The following is a 22,524-nucleotide window of genomic DNA, read 5'->3' as shown; positions in this document are numbered from 1 at the left end:
GCCGCTGGGTCCGGGCCTTCAGGAGGCGCTGCTGCTGCCCAGCCCCGGACTGGCGCTCACGCAGATGGCACTGCTCAAGTTCAGCTCGCACCGTGCAGCGGCCATGGCCAAAAAGGCCCTGATGGAAGGTAGGGGCGGAGGCTGCTGCGGGCCGCTGGTTGGAGCCACAGTATTCTGCCAGGAGCTTTACCTCCATACGTCAGTAGGGCGGGTAAAGTAGAAAGATCTTAAGGCCAAGAATGCCCGAATTTGCAACTTATTTATTTGAACTCAGCTTTTAAAATTTCCAATGGTACTACCACTTACCTAAACTGAATACTTCCCATGAGTTATCTCCTAACTTAACCCTCAACATTCCAATGAAAAATATACAACCATCTCCCTCTTTAGAGAAGATTGTTTTAAGAGAAAGGGACTTGCCCAAGGCAGTCCAACTGAGACTGTTGTCTGTTGTGAGAATTAAGCTGGATGCTTAGCACATTCCTTGATTCTTGGCAAGTATTCACAGAAAAGGTTGGTAGTTTTATGGTTTTGCAGTAGATAAAGCCAGCATCCAATCAGTACTCCTCCAAGAAAACTTAGAAGGTAGCTGTTACTGCACCCTTTTTACAAACACAATGAAGCCTTCTTATTTTGCCCGAGGTCACATCACCTGGTAATTGTGTGACTTGACTCCTAAGGACTCACAGGGCTTGGGTGCAGGGCTAAGACCTGTCCTTGTCTCTGCCTTTTCCCTACAGGGCAGTCACGCCTCTGTGGAGAGCAGGTGGCTGTGGAGTGGCTCAAGCCAGACGTGAAGCACCGACTCCGCCAGCAGCTTGTGGGGCCCTCGCTGAGGTGCCTACAGCCAGAAGGCAGTGGGTTGGCCCTCGCTAGGGACAAGCTAGCGTCCCAAGGGGCTCGAACTGCCTTGCAGCTGCTGTGCCAACGGATGAAGCTGGGTAGCCCAGTGTTCCTCACCAAGTGCTTGGGCACGGGCCCTGCTGGCTGGCACCACTTCTGGTACCAGGTGGTGATCCCTGGGCATCCAGTGCCCTTCAGTGGCCTCATCTGGGTTGTGCTAACCGTGGAAGGGCAGGATGGGCATGAGGTGGCCAAGGATGCTGTGTCTGCACGGCTGCTGGAGGCACTGAGCGAGTCTGGGGCCCGCCTCCTTTCATGTGCTGGGGCAGTGAGCGAGTCTGGGGCCCGCGCCCTGTGGTCTGCTGGAGCTGAGGCAGGTACCATGGTTAAGCAGTAACCCCATCCTCTACAGGCAGCCTGAACAAGTCGGCAGAGCCTGTGTCAGTCCCCAACCCAGCAGGTCTGGGCAGCCACCATCTGATCCCCAAAAAGGGAGGCGCATGGGCCCTGCCCTAGGCCTGACACAGCCTCCCAGCTGGGGCACAGCCCCAGTGCACTTGGAGACACTTAGCTCAGATTTGGCTAAGTTGTGGTGAGGGACCTTGCCCTCTCTCTCCCAGCCCAGAGTATCCCTTGGCCTTTTTCTGTGTGATACCCACACTGTCTCCTCCCACAGCTTAGCACGAATCTTCACTTACTTTCTTGATTTGTCTTTGTTTTTATTTGGGGGATGGCTGAGCCAAAGGGTCAGAAACCTGCCTTTTGTCCCCACCACTTGGTGTTTTGGTTTTGGTGTATGTGTACTGTTGGTTTATCTATGCTGGTTGTATTTATATTAAACCCCTGGTTGGTGTACACCTGTGTCTGTGCTATCTTGCCCCAGCTGTGGGCTTGTCTTACACTGGTAGAGTGAGCAGCTCTACTTCCCACAGTCCTGAGCCTCTATTTGCCCATCTCCTTATGCTGTACAAGAGGGTATGATAAATTCATAGCCTCTGGGGATCCAGCCCAGGAAGCAAGACTCTTGCCCAGTGAGGACCTGCCTTGAGATTCAACTCATCCCCTCAGTCACTGTCATCCTCCCTCTCCTCTTCCTCCTTCTCCTTCTCCTCTTCCCTCAGTCCTGCAAAGAAGTCATCGGTGCTCCAAGCCTTGCTACTCAGCGCCCGAAGCGGCCCTCCCTTTTTTTTGCGCCGACGGTAATCATCCACCACCACAGCCCGCAATTGGGCCATGTCCCAAAATTTGAGGCACTGGTCATGGCCACTGCTGGCCAGGAAGCGGCCGCAGTGGGAGAGGGCCAGCTCCTCCACAGGCTCCCCGGCATGCTGGCCCACACTGCCCACCACTCGGTTCGGCAGGATGTTCACAGCCCTGGACAGAGAGAAAAGAGTGTTGGGTATTGGCTGGTTGGGCGCCTACCCTTCCTGTGCCCCTAAGCGCCCAGCTTCTCTCACCTGATGACTCCATCGGTAGACCCAGTGCACAACAGACTGTCAGTGACTGGAACCATGCAGTCAATGGACTCAGCTCTCAGGGCAAAGCGGTCACTTGTGGCCCCAAAGCCGTTCCAATTGAAGAGATAGATGGTGCCTTCACTGGAGCCACAGGCCACCTTCCTTCCACACTGCAGGGAAACAGGATAAACCATGTTTGTAGAGCTCTGTCAGACCAAGTCCCTCGCACACCCCATCCCACCGTACCCAGCCGTACTTTCATGATTGTGACAGAGGTCAGGTCTCCAGACTGAGGTTCTGAAAGCAGCTCAAACCGGCATCGCTTAATATTGAAGACACCAAGGCAGCCATCTCCACTACAGAGAAAGCAGAGCAGCAGGCTTGGCCAGAGGCTCCCATTGAGGGAGACATTTAGCACAGGGAAGGCAGCTTTGAGGATGTACCTGGCTGTCAGCAGCAGCTTCTTGGCTGGGTCCAGAGCCATGTCAGCAATGTACTCCTCATGTTGCCGCATATCCATTAAGGGGCCTTCCTTCCGCTGGTCCCAGAGCCGGATGCCACCTGTGTCATCCCCAGTGGCCAGAACATTCATATCCACTAGCAGCAGGCTGTTGATAGGGGCACTAGAGACATAGATGATGCAGTTGTTCTTAGAGCATCTTTGCCCCAATAGGGAGCTGCAAGTCCTTACCCAAGACTAAAAAATTAGTCTTACCCTCGCCTCAACACATTTGGCTTCTCTTACCCGTGAGCCTTGGAAATGCGTCTTTCCAGTCGGCCCTGCTCCACGTCTAGAACGTGGATGGCTTTGTCCTTGGAGACAGTAACAAGTTCTGGGGGGAAAGGTGCGCAGGTCATGGTGCTGCTCACTGCTCCCCTCCCACCATCACACTGCTGGCTGGCTGCCTTCCCCAATACTCACTCTGCCCATCTTCAGAGAAGACCACGGCACGGCAGGACTTGAGGTGGTGACCTGAGGACCAGAGCTCTTTGGTTTCTCCCTCTTGACAGGAGTAAGAAAAGCTGGAGAGAAATGGAGAGTGAATGACCCCAGACCCTGCCTGGGGTGTACCAACTAGTCAACCTTCCACCTACCTAGGAGTTCCTGCTAGTACACCCCTAAGCCCAAGGAGCTTACTGTGGGGCGCGGTTACGGTGTTCTGGCCAGGTTCAAGCCTCGGACTAATGAAAGGACAGGGTCCTCTCATTGCCACGTGCAAGTCCCAGCTGGAGGGCAGGGCCCTCCCAGCACAATCATAGCCAACAATGGTTGTAACTATGGTCCGAACACGTAGCCCCACGTGCCTTATCATAGAGTTCAGGTGCATGTAGTTGAGTAGGGTTGAAACACGGGAATACTGTAAACAACTTGATCACGCCCCTACTTTGCCTCGTGGCATCTGCTATAAAATAAAGACACGGTTTGTGGGCGCTGGCGTTGTCTCCTCTTCAGGGAGCAGCATCCCACCGAGACCCAGCTATTATTCTCTTGTCTGTCTTTTCTCAATCCTTTCCCCCCGCCACTCAGGATCACCTTTGGCCGTAACAGCTTACCATCCCATTTTTTCCATTTTCAATGAGCTTCAAATATTTGGAAATCTTTTCTCATTTGATAGATATTTGCTTGCAACTTTGTGATGTCACCCCACCCTTCTTAAATCATCCTTGCAAGCCCCAGCCTGGGGAAAGATTAGGTATGGACCACTGTGAAAGCCCAGAAATATTCGTTAAATTAATAACAGAAGCGCAGCCCCAGAAGTTGGAAATGTAAAAATTAGTAAAACAGGGATCTTGCACTCCAGTTCTGTAGGAGCTAGAGATCCAAACTTAATTCTGGCACATTGTGACTGCACACTGAAAAAGAGCCAGGATCAAAATGCAGGTGGAACAGAGAAGCACCAGCCTGTAAACTCAGCAAGGCAAGCACCTGTGCAGAGAGCATCCCCAGTGCAGGTCCTCAGAGCAGATCCTCAAAGCAGCCGAGTGAATTAAGTGCTTAATTGCCAGTGAGTTCCAGGTGGGCAGAACTGGGTCTACTAAGTTTGCTCTATCCCAGTGCCTAGCATGAAAAAGCTGCTTAATAGACACATTTTTAAGTAAATGAGACAAGCATTCAAATAAGTATACGAACTTATGTTTGACTACAAACAATTATGAAGTTTATGAGGAAAAGACATCTGGTGCCAAGGCAGCACCTAATAAGTAATCTGATTTAGTCAGGGGCATGGGGACAGAGTGAAGACATGCTGAGAACTTAGAGATAGGAGGTACAGGTGAAGGGAAAGGAGCTGAGGCTTCAAGATTCATTATAAAGGTGAGGATGAATGAGCATAGAAAGCAAAGGGGAAAGCGAGCAAGGGCCAGAGGGTCAATCAGTTTAGACCTAATCCTAAAAGCAACGGTAAACTATTTAAGGATTTGTGTTTTCAAAAGAGCAATTAAAGCAAGAAGCACAAGAAGGGGACCCTGTTGAGCTTGTTTCAGGCTCAGTATAATAATCTGTCCTGAAAGCCTTCTTATCCTGCTACTTACTGTTTCTGGGCTCCGTCACGACATTACAGCCATTTCACCTTCCTTTCAGCTCTTTTCAGAGATTTGTGTGCTAACTTGTTTAAAGCCAAATGTTAATGAACGAATCAGACCAGATGAGTCTTGCAAACTTTCTTTCTCTCCCTGCACTCTCTTCTCTCCGCCAGCTCCATTCCAGGGGAGCTGCCAGCCCCCGAGCCCACCACGCTCACCGCGCCCCGGCCCTGGCGCGCACTTACACGAACACGTCCCCGTCCACGTCCCCCGCCGCCAGGAGGTCGCGGGACGGGTGGAACGCCAGCCCACTGGCCGGCGCTTCCAAAACGATGTCTTCAGGGGTGTCCCGGGTCCGGGCCGGGACTTCCGTGGCGTCGGAGTCCTCCTCGTCGCTCCTATCCTCCGTGGCCCTCTCCTCGCACGTGTGATCCATGCACCGGAGGGTTCCGAGCCGCCTCGCAGTTGACTAGCGTGCCAAGCCGTCAACCGGCAGAAGTAAGCCGCCCGGTGCACCGCTTCCGCCTGGGGGGGCGGGACAGGAAGTGGCGCCGGGGCGTCTCCGTAACCAGGAAAAGGCGGGTCTCCGCAGCTGTTGTGGGCGGGGCGGACTCTAGGGGCCAGGTTCCCAAGGTCCCCTGAGCTCCTGTGTTGACGCCACTGATACCTAGACCAGGTAGATGGCCGAAGACCATCAATCCCCTCTCTAGTCGCATTTCTCCTTCCCCCTTATCCTGACCCATGCAGACCGCCATTCAGGGCTCAGATCTACATCCAGGCCCCAGAACTCCATCAGGCCCAGACTTCCCTGCCAGGACCCAGACGTCCATCCGGGGCCAGACCTCACTGCCAGGACCCAGTCCTCCATTCGGGGCTCAGATCTCCATCCGGGGCCCAGATTTCACTCACGTAACCTAGACCTCCATCTTGGGCTTAGACTTCCATCCCAGAACCCAGATGTCCATTGAAGGACCCAGGTCTCCATCTGGGAACCAGACCTCCATCCCATACCCAGACTTTCTTTCCAGGACTCAGAACTCCATCCAGGGCCCAGACCTCCATCCCAGGGCACAGACCTCAACCCGGGTCCCAGATCTCCATCCTGGGGCCCAGACGTCCATCCGGGAGCAGGACCTCCATCCGGTGCAGCCCCAGCTGAATCCCAGCCTTTGGCTGGTCCTCCAAACTCTGCTGTGACCGCTTATCTGGGAAAACAGCCCCCCTCTCCTGCACTCACGGGGAGCCCCTCTGATTCTCAGGCAGCTGTTAGGCAGAAGGTCTGACCTGGCTGGTGCCACCTCGCTCTCCACTGTCCGAGGATGTTGGAATGTGAGCCTGGCCACCACCCGGAGGCTAATTCTTCGCCTCTGAAAACCACACCAGGCTTTTCAAATTCAGTTATGCTATGCCTCTCCACCGGGTACCAGCTCGCTGGTGTACTCCAGGAACCTAGAACTGGCACCCTACACCTTGGCCCCCCTCCCTCGGGTGCAGACACAATAAGCCCTGCCGGCATCGCCAGCAGGGCCACAGGGCAGGTCACCCAGTGCTATTTCCTCCTCACTCCAGTGCACAGAGGGCTCTCCCAGGCCCCTTCCTGGGCTCGGCACACAACTCCTGTGGGCATGCGCTTGACCAGGCCCCCCTCCTTGGAGATGTTCAGGAGACTAGTGCTGTTTCTGCCCAGCAAGCCTAGAAGCAAGGCTGGAATCACCCCAGGACCAAATCAAACCCAGGCAAACTCGGCGCAGGACTGGGAGCACCCCGACCTGGGCCCCTGGAACTGAGTCAGTGTGCCACCTCCCCTGACGTCATTGTGTCAGTGTCACTCGGCCCGAATGGGACCCAGGGCAGAGGGGACTGGGAAAGTCGGGGTGAAAGGAAGCAGATGAGAGAGCCTCCCTCTCTCAGAGCCTTAGAGGAGCCGGGCAGAAGGGGTGCTGGTAAGATGTAAGTTATCAAAGGTTCTAATCAAGTATTTATTAGTTAATTGAAAAAAGAAAAAAAGGAGAAACAGGAGAGCTTCATCGGCTCCTGAAATACTTTAGGGAAGTTGCTAAAAAAATATTTTCCTGGAAAAAAAAGTTATATGACCACGGTGACTACCCATTATGACCTGCCCATTTATGATCAGATGACCCTGTGAGGTTACTTTCAATAGAACCCCATTTTTTAGTTCACGTCACACAACCTTAAGGACTTAATGCCTTTGGGATCAGACACACTCCAGTCATTCATAGCGTGGTGAAATCCAAGACCATGACCAGTGTCAGCCAGGTTGGTCAGGAAGCAGCAAAAGCCTATGCCACAAGAATTTCACACGGTGGGTCGTGGAGGGCAGGCAGCCCATGTGTGCATATGCCTAAGTTGCTGCCCTCTGTGCGCGACATCTTCATGGCTGAACAGCGCCCTGCCCATTCCTATAGCTAGGCTGCAGACCCTCGGTGGGCCGGGCCAGCTGTGCTCAGAGCAGGCAGTTGCTGAAGAGGAAAATGGGCACAGCAGTTGTTTTGGACATCCCAGTTAACAAAGGTTCCACAAAGAGGAGCACCCTGTGCTTTAGAGGAGGAAGTTGCTAAAAAATATTTGCCTGGAAAAATAAAAAGTTATATGGCCAGGGTGTGACTACCCATTATGGTGGGGCAGATGAGAAGGAACTCCTGATGTGGCTGAAGAGAACCTCCTCACATCACTGTGGTATGAAGCCTTCTAAGACATCTGATGTGCTGATTTCCCAACCTTCTTAAAGAGAGGCGAAAGGAGTGAGGTTAGGGACCTCAGAGAGACTATATGCCCTCTGTGTGACTGGAAGTTTCTGTGCACATCACTGTGGTATGAAGCCTTCTAAGACATCTGATATGCTGATTTCCCAACCTTCTTAAAGAGAAGCGGAAGGAGTGAGGTTAGGGACCTCAGACTATATGCCCTCTGTGTGACTGGAAGTTTCTGTTTGTGTTGGAAGTCCTTGTCACTGTGTTGTCAACCAGTCACTTCCATAAAGATGGGTAGAAACTGATTTTACACTGACAGTCAACCCCCAGGTCTTTTTAAAAATATATATCTTTATTAATTTCAGAGAGGAAGGAAGAGGGAGAGAAACATCAATGAGGGAGAATCATTGATCAACTGCCTCCTGCACACCCCCTACTGGGGACCGAGCCCACAACCCGGTATGTGCCCTTGACCAGAATTCAACCTGGACCCTTGTCCACAGGCCAACACTCTATCCACTGAGCCAAACCGGCTAGGACCAACCCCCAGGTCTTATCTTAGTGATACTCTAGGTATCTTATTTTGAGCCAGGTCTCTGTCTTTTTTCCTAATTAGGACCCACTGCCTACAACCATGAAAGCTGGGTGTCACTGTCTGAAATTAGTCATTCTAGGTGCTATTGCAGACAAGGCTCAATTTCAATCTCTTAAGTGCCCCTACCCTATCAAGAATAAAGTAACTAAAGGCAATGGCTAAGATGGCCCTCTATCTTTCTTTGGACCTGGTGAGCCCACAAATTTTAGGCTTAGAATAAGCAGTGGCAGGTAGGGATCCAGTCCGAAAGTGGTGACCTTTATTTATAAGTACCAGACGAAAGTGTTGGCAATGAGCAGAGAGAAGGAAAAAAGTGGGGATGGAGTTGATTTGGAGACCAGGGAGCCCATCTGGCCTTAGTAAACTTCTCAGGGTGTTGACGGGCACACCAAAATGGCCTAGCACAGGGATTCCCCAAGGTATCCCTTCAGCCAGGGCAGCGGTGATGTGTGCTTGAAATTAAAGCTCCCAGGAGGACATAATTGCATAAAAGATTTTTGTTCCCACAAGTGATTCTCATCAGATGCCTTCACCTAGCACTCAGCTGTGCAAACTTTGGGATTAGACTGGCAGCCCACTGCGCTCACCCTAATTCCCAGGGAATCTCTGCCCTAAGAGTCGGGCCCCAAATGGGCCTGAATGGGTCTGACATTTGAGACCAACCATCTATCTCTTGTCCATTCTCCTCTGGGCACCTAGCTAGTAAACATTCTTACTGTCGAGATATCTAGAACCATAGCTCAGGAAAGGACTGAGCTGACTTTCTGCATGTGTTTCTACAATCAGTAAAATTAATATCCCTCTTGGTGCCTCAGGGGCCCTGGAGTGGAGGGTGCACAATACAGAAAAGACTGCAGGTTAACCAATTTTAATGGAACCAAGTGATTATACAATAATATATACATCAGAAACAAACAAACACCTTGCAACTTTTTTGGGAATTGTAGAAAGCAAGCAGTGGGAGGCATGTCCTTGTAAAGACTCTTGGAGTTGGAACTGGAGATCAGTATTTTGGTCTTTTCACTTCAACCCTGCAGTAATAGAATAAATGAGTCAGCCTAAGATCAAATAAAGTAAGCAATTCCCTAGTCCCATAGAGAATGAATAAGGCTGCTCACCCATCAGCTTCCATCTTCTTCCTCTTCTCAATGATCTGCAAGAAGTTACAGTCGATAGTTACACTGCCACTTTAAGTCCAACTGAGGCTCAAGGCTGATCTCTCTACTTCCATGGCTCTCCAGCCCCTGGCCTATTCCTGGATTGATGGACCAGTGTCTACTCCCAGCTGAAGCCCTCCCACCAGAGAGGCAGTCCCACTTACTGCACTAATCTTTTTCCACTGGCGATCCAGCTCTGCTTTGTCATTGGTTTCTTTGAAGCGCCTGGTTTTCCTCCCCTCAGACATTTTGATGCCATACTGGAATGCAGCCCTGAGGGGAAAAAAGGGCAGTTGAGGGAAGACAACAGAGACATTAGTTTGCATAGCAGTAGCAAGGTGTTCCCAGAGGGCCTGTGAGCAGAAAAGCTATTTGAAAATGTCTCAGCCAGACGACACCCTCCAACCTGGTGTGAGCTAGCCCACCCATCGCCATCCCTCTCCTCACATCCTGGCTGTATTTAGTACCAACTCACTTGGGCAAAGCTTCCTTGTTGTTCATATACTCGCTGTATTCTTCCTGGGTATCGAAGTCCCAGCGGCCTAAGGGGCCCTTCTTGTTACCCTGTTGCAGGACAAAATGGCAAAGGCAGAAGGAAGAGATGTCAGTGGAAATGGAATTTTAGTCCCTGATTAAGCCAGGTTCTTCCATAGTCTCTGATTTCATCATTTATAAATTCTACCCTAATAAATAATAAATGCTTGCTATGTACTTATTATGTGCCAGGCATTTTTCTGAATACTAAATACCTATCTTATTTAATTCTCTCAAAAACTCTATTAAGAGAAAATATATTTCTATTTTCCTGATGATGAAATTGAGGCATACGCAGTAAAATAAATTGACATAGCCACAAAACTAATAAATGGAAGAGTCAGGGTTAAGCAAGGTTCCAAGATGGAATTAAACAATGGTCTTAACCATTGTAGTGCAGGGAGAATAAGGAAAAAGTAGATGAAATTTCTTTACCATTAATGGTGTTTGTTGGGTTTTAAGAGTTGGAAGAATATTCCAATACTGGCTGGTTAGAATAAAATCAGTTATTTTCAAAAGACTGCCATTTCGTTAGCCCTTTCTTCTTGTGCACTAAAAATGTGCTTACTGCCTAGAATAGAAATAGCCTGGCACTTTGTAGGAAATAAAAAGAACTATATTTTTGGCTCTATCTCATTTTATTTTTGTAGAAACACTTTGAAATAGTTAAGCTGTCCATGACCCCACAATGCTGCTGCTCCTATTACTGCAGCTGAGAAGTGAGGACCAGTTAATGAAACACAGATCTTTTGGGAATGGGGAAAGGGACATGTACTAAAGAGTAACTGCCCAAGAACCCTCACCCATGATTCAAACTCCATACCTGGTCCATTTTGCTGTAATCAACCTCCTCGTCACTGTCTACAGCCATGTCATCCATCCTAAAGAGAACCAACAGTTAAACAGATGGTGCTGACCCAGATTCCAATGCTTCATCTGAACACCTACTCAAGTAAAGAGACTATATGCCTAGGAATGACCACCCCCTAGACCTCCCACTCAGAGCCAAAGAGAATAGTTCATCCAAGTAGGAAGTACCCCTGGATCCCAGCAAATCAAATTTCTACCTCACCCAACCCCTCCACTCTACCTTCTTCTCTAATCATCCCGGCCTCCCTTCTTTGTTACGTACGTGGCTGGGTAGCACTCAGCATAACTGTTGGACATGCCAAAGAAATCTCCCAGCTGCTTCTTGTCCTCGGGCTTCTTCAGCATATGCTATGTTAAAGAAAATAATTCTGCCTGTAGCAGAAAAGCTTCAACCAGGAAGGGCCAAGGACTAAAAGCCTCAACATGAAAACTCTAAGGAGATAACTGTGAACTTGAATGGGTTCTCTGAGAAAGGGGAAAGTCACAATGAGTTCATCCTGGTCAAAATTCAACACAAAAGGGAAGGAGTGGGGTGGTGAGAAAGCAGGGAAGCAGGTAGAGTTGGAATGAAAAGAGAACAATTCTCTGAAACCCAAAACATATTGAAATAAAAGATATGATTCAGTGCCTTCCCAGCCAGCAGAACCAGCAAACTTTTCATTGATTGATTTGATCAACTCCTTGGCAGATCCAGGTCCTGGGGGAAAAGAGAACTCTATTAAGACACTGAAACGAGGAATTTCAGCCTCTTCCCTACAACACACTTCCAACCTATAGCTTTCATAAAAACATTTTTTAAGCATAGAATCTTTTTGCTATCAAAATGTTAATCAAATCCCAACTAATAATGAACTACTCTGGTTGAGTTGGGGTAGTGTGCTCAGAATATTGCCCATTCAACCTGCCTCACATCATATCAAGACTCCACAGCTGAAGAATTTATGTCTAATAGAGCAGATATGCCGTCACTGCCCAGGAAGATGGAGGGAACTCCAGACTTATCTTCTGTCTACTCCATATAGCAAGACAGGAATCTTATGAGAACCCAGAACCAGGTCCAGACTTATCTTCTGTCTACTCCATATAGCAAGACATGAATCTTGAACCCAGAACTAGAAAGTCCCCCAATCCCACCCTTGCCAGCTATGAGCTCTAGGTCCAACTCTTAGCCAGGGGAAAGCAGGACTGCTGGAGCCAATGCAAGATGCCTTGGACACAACTTACCTTTGTCAACGTCCATGGGCTGGAAAGAAAATAGAAACTGAGGTCAGTATCACCATGAGGGATTCCCACTCTTCCTCTACCCCCAAGTCTGAATCAATTCCCTACCCTCCGCTGTCCCCATTTCCAGGATGGTTCCTATCCTGGATTAGTTGACCCCCAGTTGCTTCCATGAAGCCATGAGGTGCCTATATAACAGAGAGGTCCTGTACCGGCCGGGCAGGCAGAGATAGGCAGCACTATCACCTGGTACTAGGGGCCACATCTCACCTCATCATCCACTTTGGGCTTCTCAAAGTAGCTGTGCCTCTTCTTCTCCTCCTCTCTCTCTCGGTCCCGTTCCCGCTCCCGATCTCGTTCTCGCTCCCGCTCTCTGTCCCGGTCTCTGTCTCTATCCCGATCACGCTCCCGTTCCCGATATCTTTCCCTCTCCTTGTCCCGAGGTGTCTTGGTTGTGGAGGGCACATAATCCCCAATGTCTTCGAATATACTAGGAAAAGAGAGATTAGCTGTCAAAATCACACACAATTAATTCCACTTCCCCTGGCCATTTCTCTAGATTCTCACAACAAGGCCTCCCCAAAATGCTGAAGACACGAAGCACATAGCCCCCTCCCTCCCTCCCTCCCTCAGATCAGATGGTGGGCTAGGATACATACTTCATGTCAGCCTCAGGGGGTTTCTTCTCTTCCAGTTTCCCTAAAATGTGGAAATGAGAAAGACTCATTAATTCCCACTCAGCCTCACCATGCTCTCCAATTCTCAATGCCCTTTTAAACACCGGTTTAGAAGGCAGGACAACAAACACTACCCAGACTTTCCCTTCTCATGCCTCAGAGTTAACCACTGCCTCCTGAGTGGGTCAGACAGACAGAAACTGGATGTATAGATGCTCCATTGCTCTCATTTTCCTGTTCCCCAGGAGCCTCCCAATGTTCTGGAAACAGAGGCTCCAGGAGACCTTGGTTCCATCCTCAAATGCCCCTCCAGGGGTAAGGTGTCTCTTCCTAACCCGTCAGGTTACCTTTATCCTTCTTCTTGAGCTTCTTGTTGCGAGTACCCTGCCTCAAGTAGGAAAGAATCTGGGTGAGCTTGCTGATGACAATGTCATTTGTAGTAAGCGTGGTTTGAGCCTGAAAACCCCAAGAAACAAGAAAGTTATTCCACTGAGCAGGAATCTCTTCACTTTTTCATTCACTCACTAAACAAATTAAAGGATGAGTTAGAATTAGGTAGGTAAAGACTAGGAAAGAAGGTGCTGTGAGAGGACATTCCAAAGAGATGAAATAACATGCACAAAGGCCTGGGTCAAAAGTGATTCTAACATATTCAAGAAATCCAGGATGACTGGAAAACCAACAACAGGGAAGCAAGGTGAAAAAGGCTGGAAAGACCAAAAGATGCAAAGGCTCATAGGCCACAATAAAAATTTTGCTCTTTATTCTAACAGTGAGAAGTCAATGGAAGCTTCGAAACTGTGGTGAGACAAAAATTCCTGTTTTGATGATTCCTGTGGCCATGTGTAAAATGGGGATGGAGAGACTGAGGTGGTGGAAGGTGATGGCTACAAAGTACAGGGTTTCTTTTGGGGGTGATAAAAATGTTTTAAAATTAGGATAATAATAGCACAATATTATGAATATACTAAAAGCCATTGAACTGTACACTTTAAAAAGGCAAATTGTATGGCATGTGAATTTCATCTCAGTAATAATTAAAAATAAATAAAATATTAGAAGGAAACCAGAGTGGAAATGAAACCAATTAGGAGCCTTTTTAAAAAATTCTCACCCGAGGTTATGTTTATTAATTTTAGAGAAAGAGGAAGGGGGCGGGGGGGAGGAAACATTGATCAGCTGCCTCCAATACACACCCTGACCAGGAACTGAACCCACAACCTTTTGGTGTGTGAGACAACGCTCCAACCGCCTGAGCACCGGGCAAGGGCAAGAGCCACTTTTTTTTTTTTTTTTTTTTTTTCTGTGGCCAGGTGCCTGCCAAGAGCCACTTTTAACAGTTCCAGCAAGAGATGATGGCTTAGTCTAGAATGTTATTGGGGAAGATGGAGAAAAGTGAATAGATTCAATTGAAATTTAGGAGATGAAAAGTGAACAGAACTTGGTGATGGGTTAAATGTGGTCCATGAGGCTGAGGCAGAATTAAAGCTAATTTCCAGGTTTGAGACTCATGTGCAAGGCTTTCAGGATTTGGGTTACTCACCTCCATGGTGGGGCAGTCAGCTTTGCTGCGGATAAGAGTGGTAGGGATGTCTGTGTCAGCATATTCGTCATCCAGGTCTACCACATAGGCCATGCGACCCGGCAGGAACAGCTCATTCCGCTCATATGCCTTGCTTTTGAAGAGCATGCGGTATACATTGCGGCCTATGGAAAGAGGAAGAGCAGCAAATAGCCAATGAGAACCTTCTATAAGAGCAGCTGCCATTTATTGAGTGCTCACTCTGTGCCTGTCATCATGCCAAGTGCTATGCATGCTTTGCTTTGCTTCATTCAGTTTTCACAACAGCCCCGGGAGACGGACATTATTAGCACCTTTAACTGATGAGAACACGAAGGCTGAGAGTTAAGTGATTTACCTAAAGTCATATAGCTACCAAGTGGCAAAGCAAAGAATGAGATCCAGGCTAACTCCAAAGCCTGAGCTCCTATCCACTTTTCCCCATTGCCTTCTCAAGGGCACTATGTGCCTATCATTGTATTGGGCCCTGTGAGGAATAAGAATGAGGTTTAAAGTGATACTGATGATGAATGAAAAAACAGTTCTTAGTAGGCACGTTGCCTATATTACTTCTCTTCATCCTAATAATCCCATGAGGTGAACATTAACCCATTTTGCCATGGACAAACAGACACTGAGAAATGAACACAGATGCCAAAAATCACCTGCCTAGTGTGGTGTCATCATCAGGATTCAAACCCAGTTCTCTCAGGTTGCAAATTCTGAATTTATAATCACCAATAATGCTACCTCCCTTAAAGTATAAGCCCTAATCTGAAAGAGCTTCCAACCTAACTAAGGAGGCATTAATAACATATGAAATACCTAAGTCCACGTCTGAATTCTATTAGAGTATTTTATTGGAAGTAGCTGGCTTAGGGGCAAAAGAGGAAAATAAGCTGAGGGAACAGGGAAGCATATCCTCCCAGAGCACTAAATGCCCTCCAATCCATCCAGAACGCAGAGCCACCAGTGTAGAAATTCTGTACTCACCCAAACGTGTTTTAAATTCAATTTTATTTTCAGGATCTTCATCTTTCCTGAAAAGAGGAAAAAAAAAAATTTTTTTTTTCTTTTTTGCCAAATGTGTTCGTACTTTATGTCCCACCTATCTAAACCCTCAAGTTCTCCCTGATATTTACATACTTGGTTTCCTTCTGGGGCTTTTCCATTAGTTCTTCCTCCTCTTTCTCTTTGCTGGCAATCTCAGCTCGTACCTAAAAGGAAAGTAAGTAGAGTTTAGACATGTAATAATTTTACACATATTTACACTATACCACACTGCCCCAGGAACCAAGAACTCAATACTAAACAAGACAATATAATCCTTACTCTAATGCAGCTTATAGCAAGAGAGACAGACAAGTTTTTAAAAAATATATTTTTAATAATTTCAGAGAGGAAGGGAGAAGGAGATAGATAGAAACATCAATGATGGGAAAGAATCATTAATCGGCTGCCTCTTGCATGCTCCCTACTGGGGATTGAGCCCACCCTCCAGGCACGTGCCCTTGACCGAAATCAAACCTGACCCTTCTGTCTACAGGCCAATGCTCTATCCACCAAGCCAAACAGGCTAGGGTGAGACAGACAAATTCAACAATTAAACAACAAAGTGTGATAACTGTAATAAGTGAAACAGAAGAGGTATGCAAGGATGCAGGAAGTGGGAGGTAAAGAGTGGAGGAACTTAACCATACCTTGGTGACCAAGGAAGGTTTCCCCAAGAAAAGAAAATTGAAACTGAGACTTGAAGAATAAATAGCAATTAGTCCTACAGAGGGGCCATCTTCTAGAGCAGTGATTCTCAACCTGTGGGTCGTGACCCCTTTGGCGGTCAAACGACCCTTTCACAGGGGTCGCCTAAGACCATCCTGCATATCAGGTATTTACATTACGATTCATAACAGTATAAACATTACAGTTATGAAGTAGCAACGAAAATAATTTTATGGTTGGGTCACAACATGAGGAACTGTATTTAAAGGGCCAGAAGGTTGAGAACCACTGTTCTAGAGAGTCTGAACTAACAGTAGTTTCCCTTCTCACCTTGGAAGGCCCATACAAGAGCATTCACCATTCTAGTATCACTCTCCACTCACTCACACCAAGACTCACCTTTTGAAGCAGAGCAAAATCCAAGCCTTTCACCAAATGGGTGTGTTCCATGTCACCACCCAAGAATTTGGACTCCTGGATCAACTGTCTTCTCTTTTCTGCAGCTGATTTGTCCCTATATAATGAGAGAGGCCACATTAGAACAGTCCTTTCTGGGTGGCAAATGCCTTTTGAAATGGCTTGATGTGGGCTCAATAGCAGGGAAAGTGTGAGGAAGAATATATGACTCTGGGGTGCCGAGGAAACCATGCCCTGGCCCCCATGGTACTCACGCCTCAGCAGTGGGGCCCACAGCCCTGTAGTTAGCTGTGGTGCTGATCAGCTCAGTTTCCTCATAGTCTTTATTCACACCATCTCGCCGTTCCTTGGCTCGGTCCCGGTACTTCTCTGCTAGTTCTCTCTCTCTCTCAATTTCTTGTTGACGAAGCTTGGCATAATAACTATGACCAGAGAAAGGCAAATGTGTAAAGCTTACCAGCTGCTATCCCAGCATCAATAGTACTATTCCTGTTTCCCTATACCAGTGATGGCGAACCTATGACACGCGTGTCACCTCTGAACTCATTTTTTTGGTTGATTTTTCTTTGTTAAATGGCATTTAAATATATAAAATAAATATCAAAAATATAAACCTTTGTTTTACTATGGTTGCAAATATCAAAAAATTTCTATATGTGACACAGCACCAGAGTTAAGTTAGGGTTTTTCAAAATGCTGACACGCCAAGCCCAAAAGGTTCGCCATCACTGCCCTATACCTTTATCCAACTCTCTATAGTGAAAGCTCATTTATGGTGATAAAACTGCTGGTCACCTCTTGATAGTCCTCAAAATCACAACTACAGCACCTTCCAGCTCATATATAACACTGTTCCATCTACCACCTCAGGACACTCCATCTGTCACTTTAGAATTCTTTAATGCCACCCAACTCTATATCACTGAATCTCTATAGGGCAACCATGAAGTCATCACAATTATTATCTTCTTCCAAATTTCAACAGAAAATAAATCAGTCCTTGCTGGTCCTCTCCCAGAAGAGAGGAAAGCAAAGTATAGGTCCAGAAAGTTTAGTATCATGTAAATAATGATGATGATGATGGCAGCCAAGATTTACTGGGTGGTTACTATATGCCAGGCACTGGTACTAAGTGTTTACATGTATTACCACAGTTGATCCTCATGACAACCTGATAAAAGTTTTTATCACTAGCTCTATTCTCCCCATAATATTGAGGATTAGAAAGGTTAAACAAAATGCTAAGGTTATTCTGCTAGAAACTGGTAAAGAGGAGATTAAAACACCACAGGCTAACTCCAAAACCCTAAACTACCACTCCACATATCACTCCTCTCCACCATGAAAGAAAGCAGTCTTATGAAAAGGAAAACCTCAGTCTCTAGTCTTTTAAGAGAGAGTGGGAGGGAGGGAGCGAGGGGGAGAAAGAGAGAGAAACATCCATGTGACACTGTCCAAATTAAAACCCAAGACTGCCCTGGCCAGTGTCGCTCAATGGATAGAGTGTCAGCCCTTGCACCGAATGATTGTGGGTTCGATTCCCAGTCAAGGGCATATACCTGGGTTGCAAGTTCAATCCCCGGCCCCGGTTGGAGCGCACGTGGGAGGCAACCAATCGATGTCTCTCTCTGTCTCCCTTCCACACTCTCTAAAAATCAATGGGAAAAAATATCCTCATGAAGATTTACCAAAAACAAACAAAAAAACCCACACTCCTCCATCCTTCCTTCACCTTTTCTTTTTTCTCCGTCGTGCAGCTGGGTCTTCATCCTCATTGTACTCCCTTGGCATCCTAGAAGAGAAAGAAACTCACTGATAGCAAAATATTACCACAGCCCCAGAAACCCCAAGTGGCCGTGAGGGATGAAGAAAGGTCTAGAACAGCCATCACCAACCTTTCGGACCTCAGAGACCACCAGTGGTCTGTGGACCACCGGTTGGCAACCACTGCTCCAAAGGTTTCCTTAAACCAGCAGTCGCCAACCTTTTGGAACTCATGGACCACCAGTGGTCCGTACAACACCTGGTTGGCGACCGCTGGTCTAGAACACTGGCCAAAGCAAGAGTTTCAATCAGGAAAGATCCATGTTAATATTTGTAGGTGAGTGGTTCTCACTTTAGAGAGGATTGTAACCACTTAAAGGACTATTAAAATTATGTACCCCAAAATATTTGCCTCCAAATATGAGCCCATGGGGCTAGAATGGGCCCAGAAATCTGCCTATTTAAGCACCAGCAGCAACTCTAGTACAAGTGGTTCATGGAACATATTCTGAGAAGAAGGGGATCCCAGAGCATGCCAGGCTCCATGGAGCTTCAATCTCCAGAAAGAAAGAATCAGAACCACAGGCTTTGTTCAAAAAGAACTAGCCTTCCAGTTCCTAAGACACCTAGATCAGTAGATTTTCTGTAGGAAGGAGATGGGACACAGGTTGGATCACCCCAGAACTTACTCATGGTGACGTGACTTCGAGGGTGGTGCAGAGGTAGGTGCAGCCCTTGGGGTCATGAGAAGTTTCCTGAAGTCTTCATTAGTGAGTTTTGATCTAGAAGGCAAAGATTTTAAACATTAGTACCCAATAAGATTTGGAAAAAAAATATGCAAAAAAATGGCTAATTTTACTGGAAATAAGAAAATACAACTTAAAACAAAAACATGCCATCTGATGAGGTAGCTCAGTTGATTAGAGCACCATCCCAATAGGCCAAGGATGCAGGTTCCATGCCTGGTCATGCAAGAATCAACCAATGAATGCATAAATAAGTAGAAGAACAGATCAATATTGTTCTGTCTCTCAAATCACTAAACAATAAAAAAGAAAAAACATGCCACACCCTGTCCAGTTTTGCTTAGAGCATCAGTTCAAGCACCAAAGGGTCTCAGGTTCAATTCCCAATCAAGGGCATGTACCTGGGTTGCAGGTTCAATCCCCAGCCCCATTGGGGCATGTTCAGGAGGCAACCAATCTATGTGTCTTTTTTACATGGATTTTTTTTTTTCTCTCTCTCTCTCCCCTTCTTTTCCACTCTCTCTAAAAAAGTAAATGGCAAGCCCAGCCGGCATTGCTCAGTGGTTGAGTATCAAGCTATGAGACCCATGAACCGGGAGGTCACGGTTCAATTTCCAGTCAGGGTACATGCCTGGGTTATGGGCTGGATCCCTAGTATGGGGCCTGCAGGAGGCAGCCGATCAATGATTCTCTCTCACTATTGATGTTTCTATCTCTCTCCCTCTCCCTTCCTCTCTGAAATCAATAAAAATATATTTTTTTAAAAAATCAACGGAAAAAATCCTCAGGAGAGAATTAACCAAACAAACAAACATGCCACTTCTAATGCATCAGAGTGATAATTTTTTTAAAAACTATTATCTTGCCGAAACCGGTTTGGCTCAGTGGATAGAGTGTCGGCCTGCGGACTGAAGGGTCCCAGGTTCGATTCCGGTCAAGGGCATGTACCTGGGTTGCGGGCACATCCCCAATAGGGGGTGTGCAGGAGGCAGCTGATCAATGTTTCTCTCTCATCGATGTTTCTAACTCTCTATCCCTCTCCCTTCCTCTTTGTAAAAAATCAATAAAATATATATTTTTAAAAAAACTATTATCTTATTTCCTCAAAGAGTTGATTTCTAATCTTAGACTTAATCTCTTCTGACTTTTTTTTAAATATGTTTTTATTGATTTCAGAGAGGAAGGGAGAGGGGAGAGAGATAGAAACATCAATGATGAGAGACTCACTAATTGGCTGCCTCTTGCACACCCCCTACTGGGGATCAAGCCCACAACTCAGGCATATGCCCTTGACTGTAATCGAACCTGGGACTCTTCAATTCCCAGGCCGACACTCTATCCACTGAGCCAAAACAGCTAGGGCCAGAGTGCTAATTTTTATTTATTTTTCAGTGTTAATTTTTAAAAACATTTGATAAATTAACTATGAGAGAGAATTTGAAAAGTGGATAGTTTCATACACTGCTGACAAAATGTAACTAGAATCTATTTGGAGGGCAATCTGACAGTATATATTAAAACTAGAGGCCCATTGCATGAAACTTGTGCACGGGGTGTGTGTGTGTGTGTGTGTGTGTGTGTGTCCCTCAGCCCGGCCTGCACCCTCTTGCAATCCAGGACCCTTTGGGTAGGGTCCCTAGGCCTGGCCGGCGATCAGGGCCTATTGGGGCTTTCCTTCCTCCGCCACCCCCACCACTGCCACTGCTTGCCATCTGTGCGGCAGTGCCCCCACTCCCCTGCCACTGATCTCCCTCTGCAGGAGACAGGCATGGGGTACGATTGCTTGGCTGGCCTGGGTCTCCCTCTGTGGGGCAATCACTGGCTGGCCCTGCACACCCACCACAGCATCACTGGCTGGTGGCCCTGCCCACCCAGCCGGGGCTCCACAATTGATCACTGTGCAGAGGGAGGCCCTGCCCACACACCGCAGTGCTGCCAGCCGGGTAGCCTGGGCCTCCCTCTTTGGGGCGACTGGATCACGGGGCTCTGCGATTGCCCCCCGCTTTCCTCCCAATTGCCCTGCCGGCTGGTGGCCTGGGTCTCCCTCTGCAGGGTGATCGATCATGGAGCCACCCCCATCAATCGGCCCACAGAGGGTGGCCTGGGTCTCCCTCTCCGGGGCGGTCATGGGGCGATGGTGGGGCCCCCCAACCAATTGCATCGCACCCGCCTTGGCTGGCCTGGTGCCAGTGCATGTCATAGCGTGGTTGTCTGGAAGATCAGACGGTTGTTCTGCTGTTCAGTCATTAGGTCAATTTGCATATTACGCTTTTATTATTATAGATTTAAGTGTGTACATCCTATGACCAAACAATTCCATTCGTCTATATATGGCCAATTACTAGCATCTATCTATAATAAAAGTATAATATGCTAATTAGACCAGACAGACAAACGACCTTCCAGACATCCTTCCGGACAAAGCCACGGTGGTGGGGGCCGAGGCAGTTAGGGGCGATCAGGCAGGCAAGTGGTTAGGGGCCAGGGGTCCCAGATTGCGAGAGGGTGCAGGCCATGCTGAGGGACCCCCCCCCAATGCATGAATTTTGTGCACTGAGCCTCTACTATATATAAAAAAGCCTAAGCGACCGTCCAACAGCTATGACGTGCAATGACTGCCAGGGGGCAGACACTCAATACACAGGCAGGGAAACAGGGAACAGACTGATGAATCTCAGAGGGAAGGGGAGAGGGGGAGGGCGGGAAGTGATTAACCAAAGATCTTATATGCATACTAGAGGCCTGGCCTGCAGGGATCCTATTAAAGGGGCAAGGGGTACAATTTTTTGACCATCCCTGCTGACAAGACACTCAGGATTCTTTGACCATCACCACCACCACCTCCACCTCCACCCTGCTCATTGTCCACCTTTTTCCCATGGTCCTAGGTCAAAACACTCACTGGTGGAAGGAGTGAGGATCATCCACATCGTGGCCATCTGGGGCCAAAGGGTTGGAGAACGGTTCACCTAAGAAAAAGAATTAGCATAAATTCAATCAATCTCTTTTGTGTCAGGTCCTGTGCAAAAGTCGGGGATTTAACAGTGAACAATACAGGTTTGCTTTCCTGTCAAATTGCTCACAATCTAGTGAGGAAGAAAAGGCAAGAACGACAGTAACAATCCAATGCAGTAAGTAATGAAGTGGAAAAAATACAAAGGGTTGTAGGGGCCCAGAGGAGGGGACCCCTAAACCAGCGCGGGAGGATCAGCAGCCTTCCTCGGGATAACATCTAAGATGCCACGTAAGAGACAAATTGGCTCAACCCAAATTAAGTGATACCGGGTTGGGGAGAAGGGGAGAAAAGTTCACGGATCAGCTCTATCTGCCGTCTCCTGGGGCAAAGACGAGACTTAGAGACAGTCTGAGCTGCCCAGCCTCACTCGGGGCCCAACGGCTTCCCCGGCTCCAGGCGTCACTCCGGCCCTTCTCCACCCACCCGAACACACGCCCGGTTTAAAGCCAAAAGAACGCGCCAAGTGTCCCGAGTTCCTCAGAGAAGAAAGGACAGATAATCCGATACTTACTATCCCGCTCCGGCATATCGTCGGCGGTCTCAACGCCACGAAGCACTCAGTCTCCAACAACAGAGCAGCGACAGCCTTCTCCCCACAATGCACCTCCGCAAACAACCCACAGTGCCTTGCGCTCCACACTCTCGCCAGGAAACTGGAGGACACCGGGGCGCCCTACAGTAGCTACACGTGGCCCCGCCCCCTTACGTCAGCC

The 22,524-nt window shown here is 47.9% G+C and overlaps 3 protein-coding genes across 3 annotated transcripts in view; 1 reads left to right on the top strand and 2 right to left on the bottom strand.

Moving 5' to 3' along the window:
- DND1 (DND microRNA-mediated repression inhibitor 1) overlaps positions 1 to 1,440 on the top strand; it is a 2,928-nt gene extending 1,488 nt beyond the window's left edge. Inside the window, exons 4-5 of the mRNA XM_005881123.2 lie at positions 8 to 128; positions 741 to 1,440. Coding sequence (XP_005881185.1) covers positions 8 to 128; positions 741 to 1,240 — 621 coding nt within the window. The 3' untranslated portion in view covers positions 1,241 to 1,440. The remainder of the gene's footprint in view (positions 1 to 7; positions 129 to 740) is intronic.
- A 101-nt stretch (positions 1,441 to 1,541) lies between these two features.
- Positions 1,542 to 5,353, bottom strand: WDR55 (WD repeat domain 55). The gene is made up of 7 exons (XM_005881069.2): positions 5,069 to 5,353; positions 3,223 to 3,323; positions 3,046 to 3,133; positions 2,744 to 2,923; positions 2,557 to 2,656; positions 2,301 to 2,470; positions 1,542 to 2,217 (listed from the first exon to the last, which is right to left on the bottom strand). Exons 1-7 carry the CDS (start codon positions 5,257 to 5,259, stop codon positions 1,908 to 1,910), a joined length of 1,140 nt encoding a protein of 379 aa, XP_005881131.1. The 5' UTR covers positions 5,260 to 5,353; the 3' UTR covers positions 1,542 to 1,907.
- Positions 5,354 to 8,981: 3,628 nt separating this feature from the next.
- On the bottom strand, positions 8,982 to 22,449 carry IK (IK cytokine, down-regulator of HLA II). The gene is made up of 20 exons (XM_005881064.2): positions 22,323 to 22,449; positions 21,698 to 21,764; positions 18,739 to 18,831; positions 18,018 to 18,077; positions 16,540 to 16,707; positions 16,268 to 16,382; positions 15,296 to 15,366; positions 15,143 to 15,189; positions 14,132 to 14,295; positions 12,936 to 13,044; positions 12,571 to 12,610; positions 12,182 to 12,401; positions 11,915 to 11,933; positions 11,309 to 11,387; positions 10,953 to 11,033; positions 10,644 to 10,701; positions 9,762 to 9,850; positions 9,451 to 9,559; positions 9,248 to 9,282; positions 8,982 to 9,160 (listed from the first exon to the last, which is right to left on the bottom strand). Exons 1-20 carry the CDS (start codon positions 22,336 to 22,338, stop codon positions 9,133 to 9,135), a joined length of 1,668 nt encoding a protein of 555 aa, XP_005881126.1. The 5' UTR covers positions 22,339 to 22,449; the 3' UTR covers positions 8,982 to 9,132.
- Positions 22,450 to 22,524: the final 75 nt, after the last annotated feature.

This window comes from Myotis brandtii, unplaced genomic scaffold (assembly GCF_000412655.1).
Source record: "Myotis brandtii unplaced genomic scaffold, ASM41265v1 scaffold668, whole genome shotgun sequence".
NCBI lineage: Eukaryota > Metazoa > Chordata > Mammalia > Chiroptera > Vespertilionidae > Myotis > Myotis brandtii.
The sequence above is the reverse complement of the archived record's forward strand: the minus strand, read 5'-3'. Positions and strand labels throughout refer to the sequence as shown.

Bases quoted from the DNA above. Each gene is read 5' to 3' on its own strand.
- WDR55 (XM_005881069.2), bottom strand. From the start codon at position 5,259: ATGGATCACACGTGCGAGGAGAGGGCCACGGAGGATAGGAGCGACGAG. The intron at 2,924-3,045 runs GTAAGAGAAGCC...CTATGTCTCTAG, and splicing joins CGCATTTCCAAGGCTCACGG to TGCCCCTATCAACAGCCTGC. The intron at 2,218-2,300 runs GTGAGAGAAGCT...CTCTCTGTCCAG, and splicing joins TCTACCGATGGAGTCATCAG to GGCTGTGAACATCCTGCCGA.
- IK (XM_005881064.2), bottom strand. The intron at 11,034-11,308 runs ATATCTTTTATT...AACATAGCATAT, and splicing joins GGCTGGGAAGGCACTGAATC to GCTGAAGAAGCCCGAGGACA. The intron at 9,283-9,450 runs GTAAGTGGGACT...AACTTCTTGCAG, and splicing joins AGTGGAAAAAGATTAGTGCA to ATCATTGAGAAGAGGAAGAA.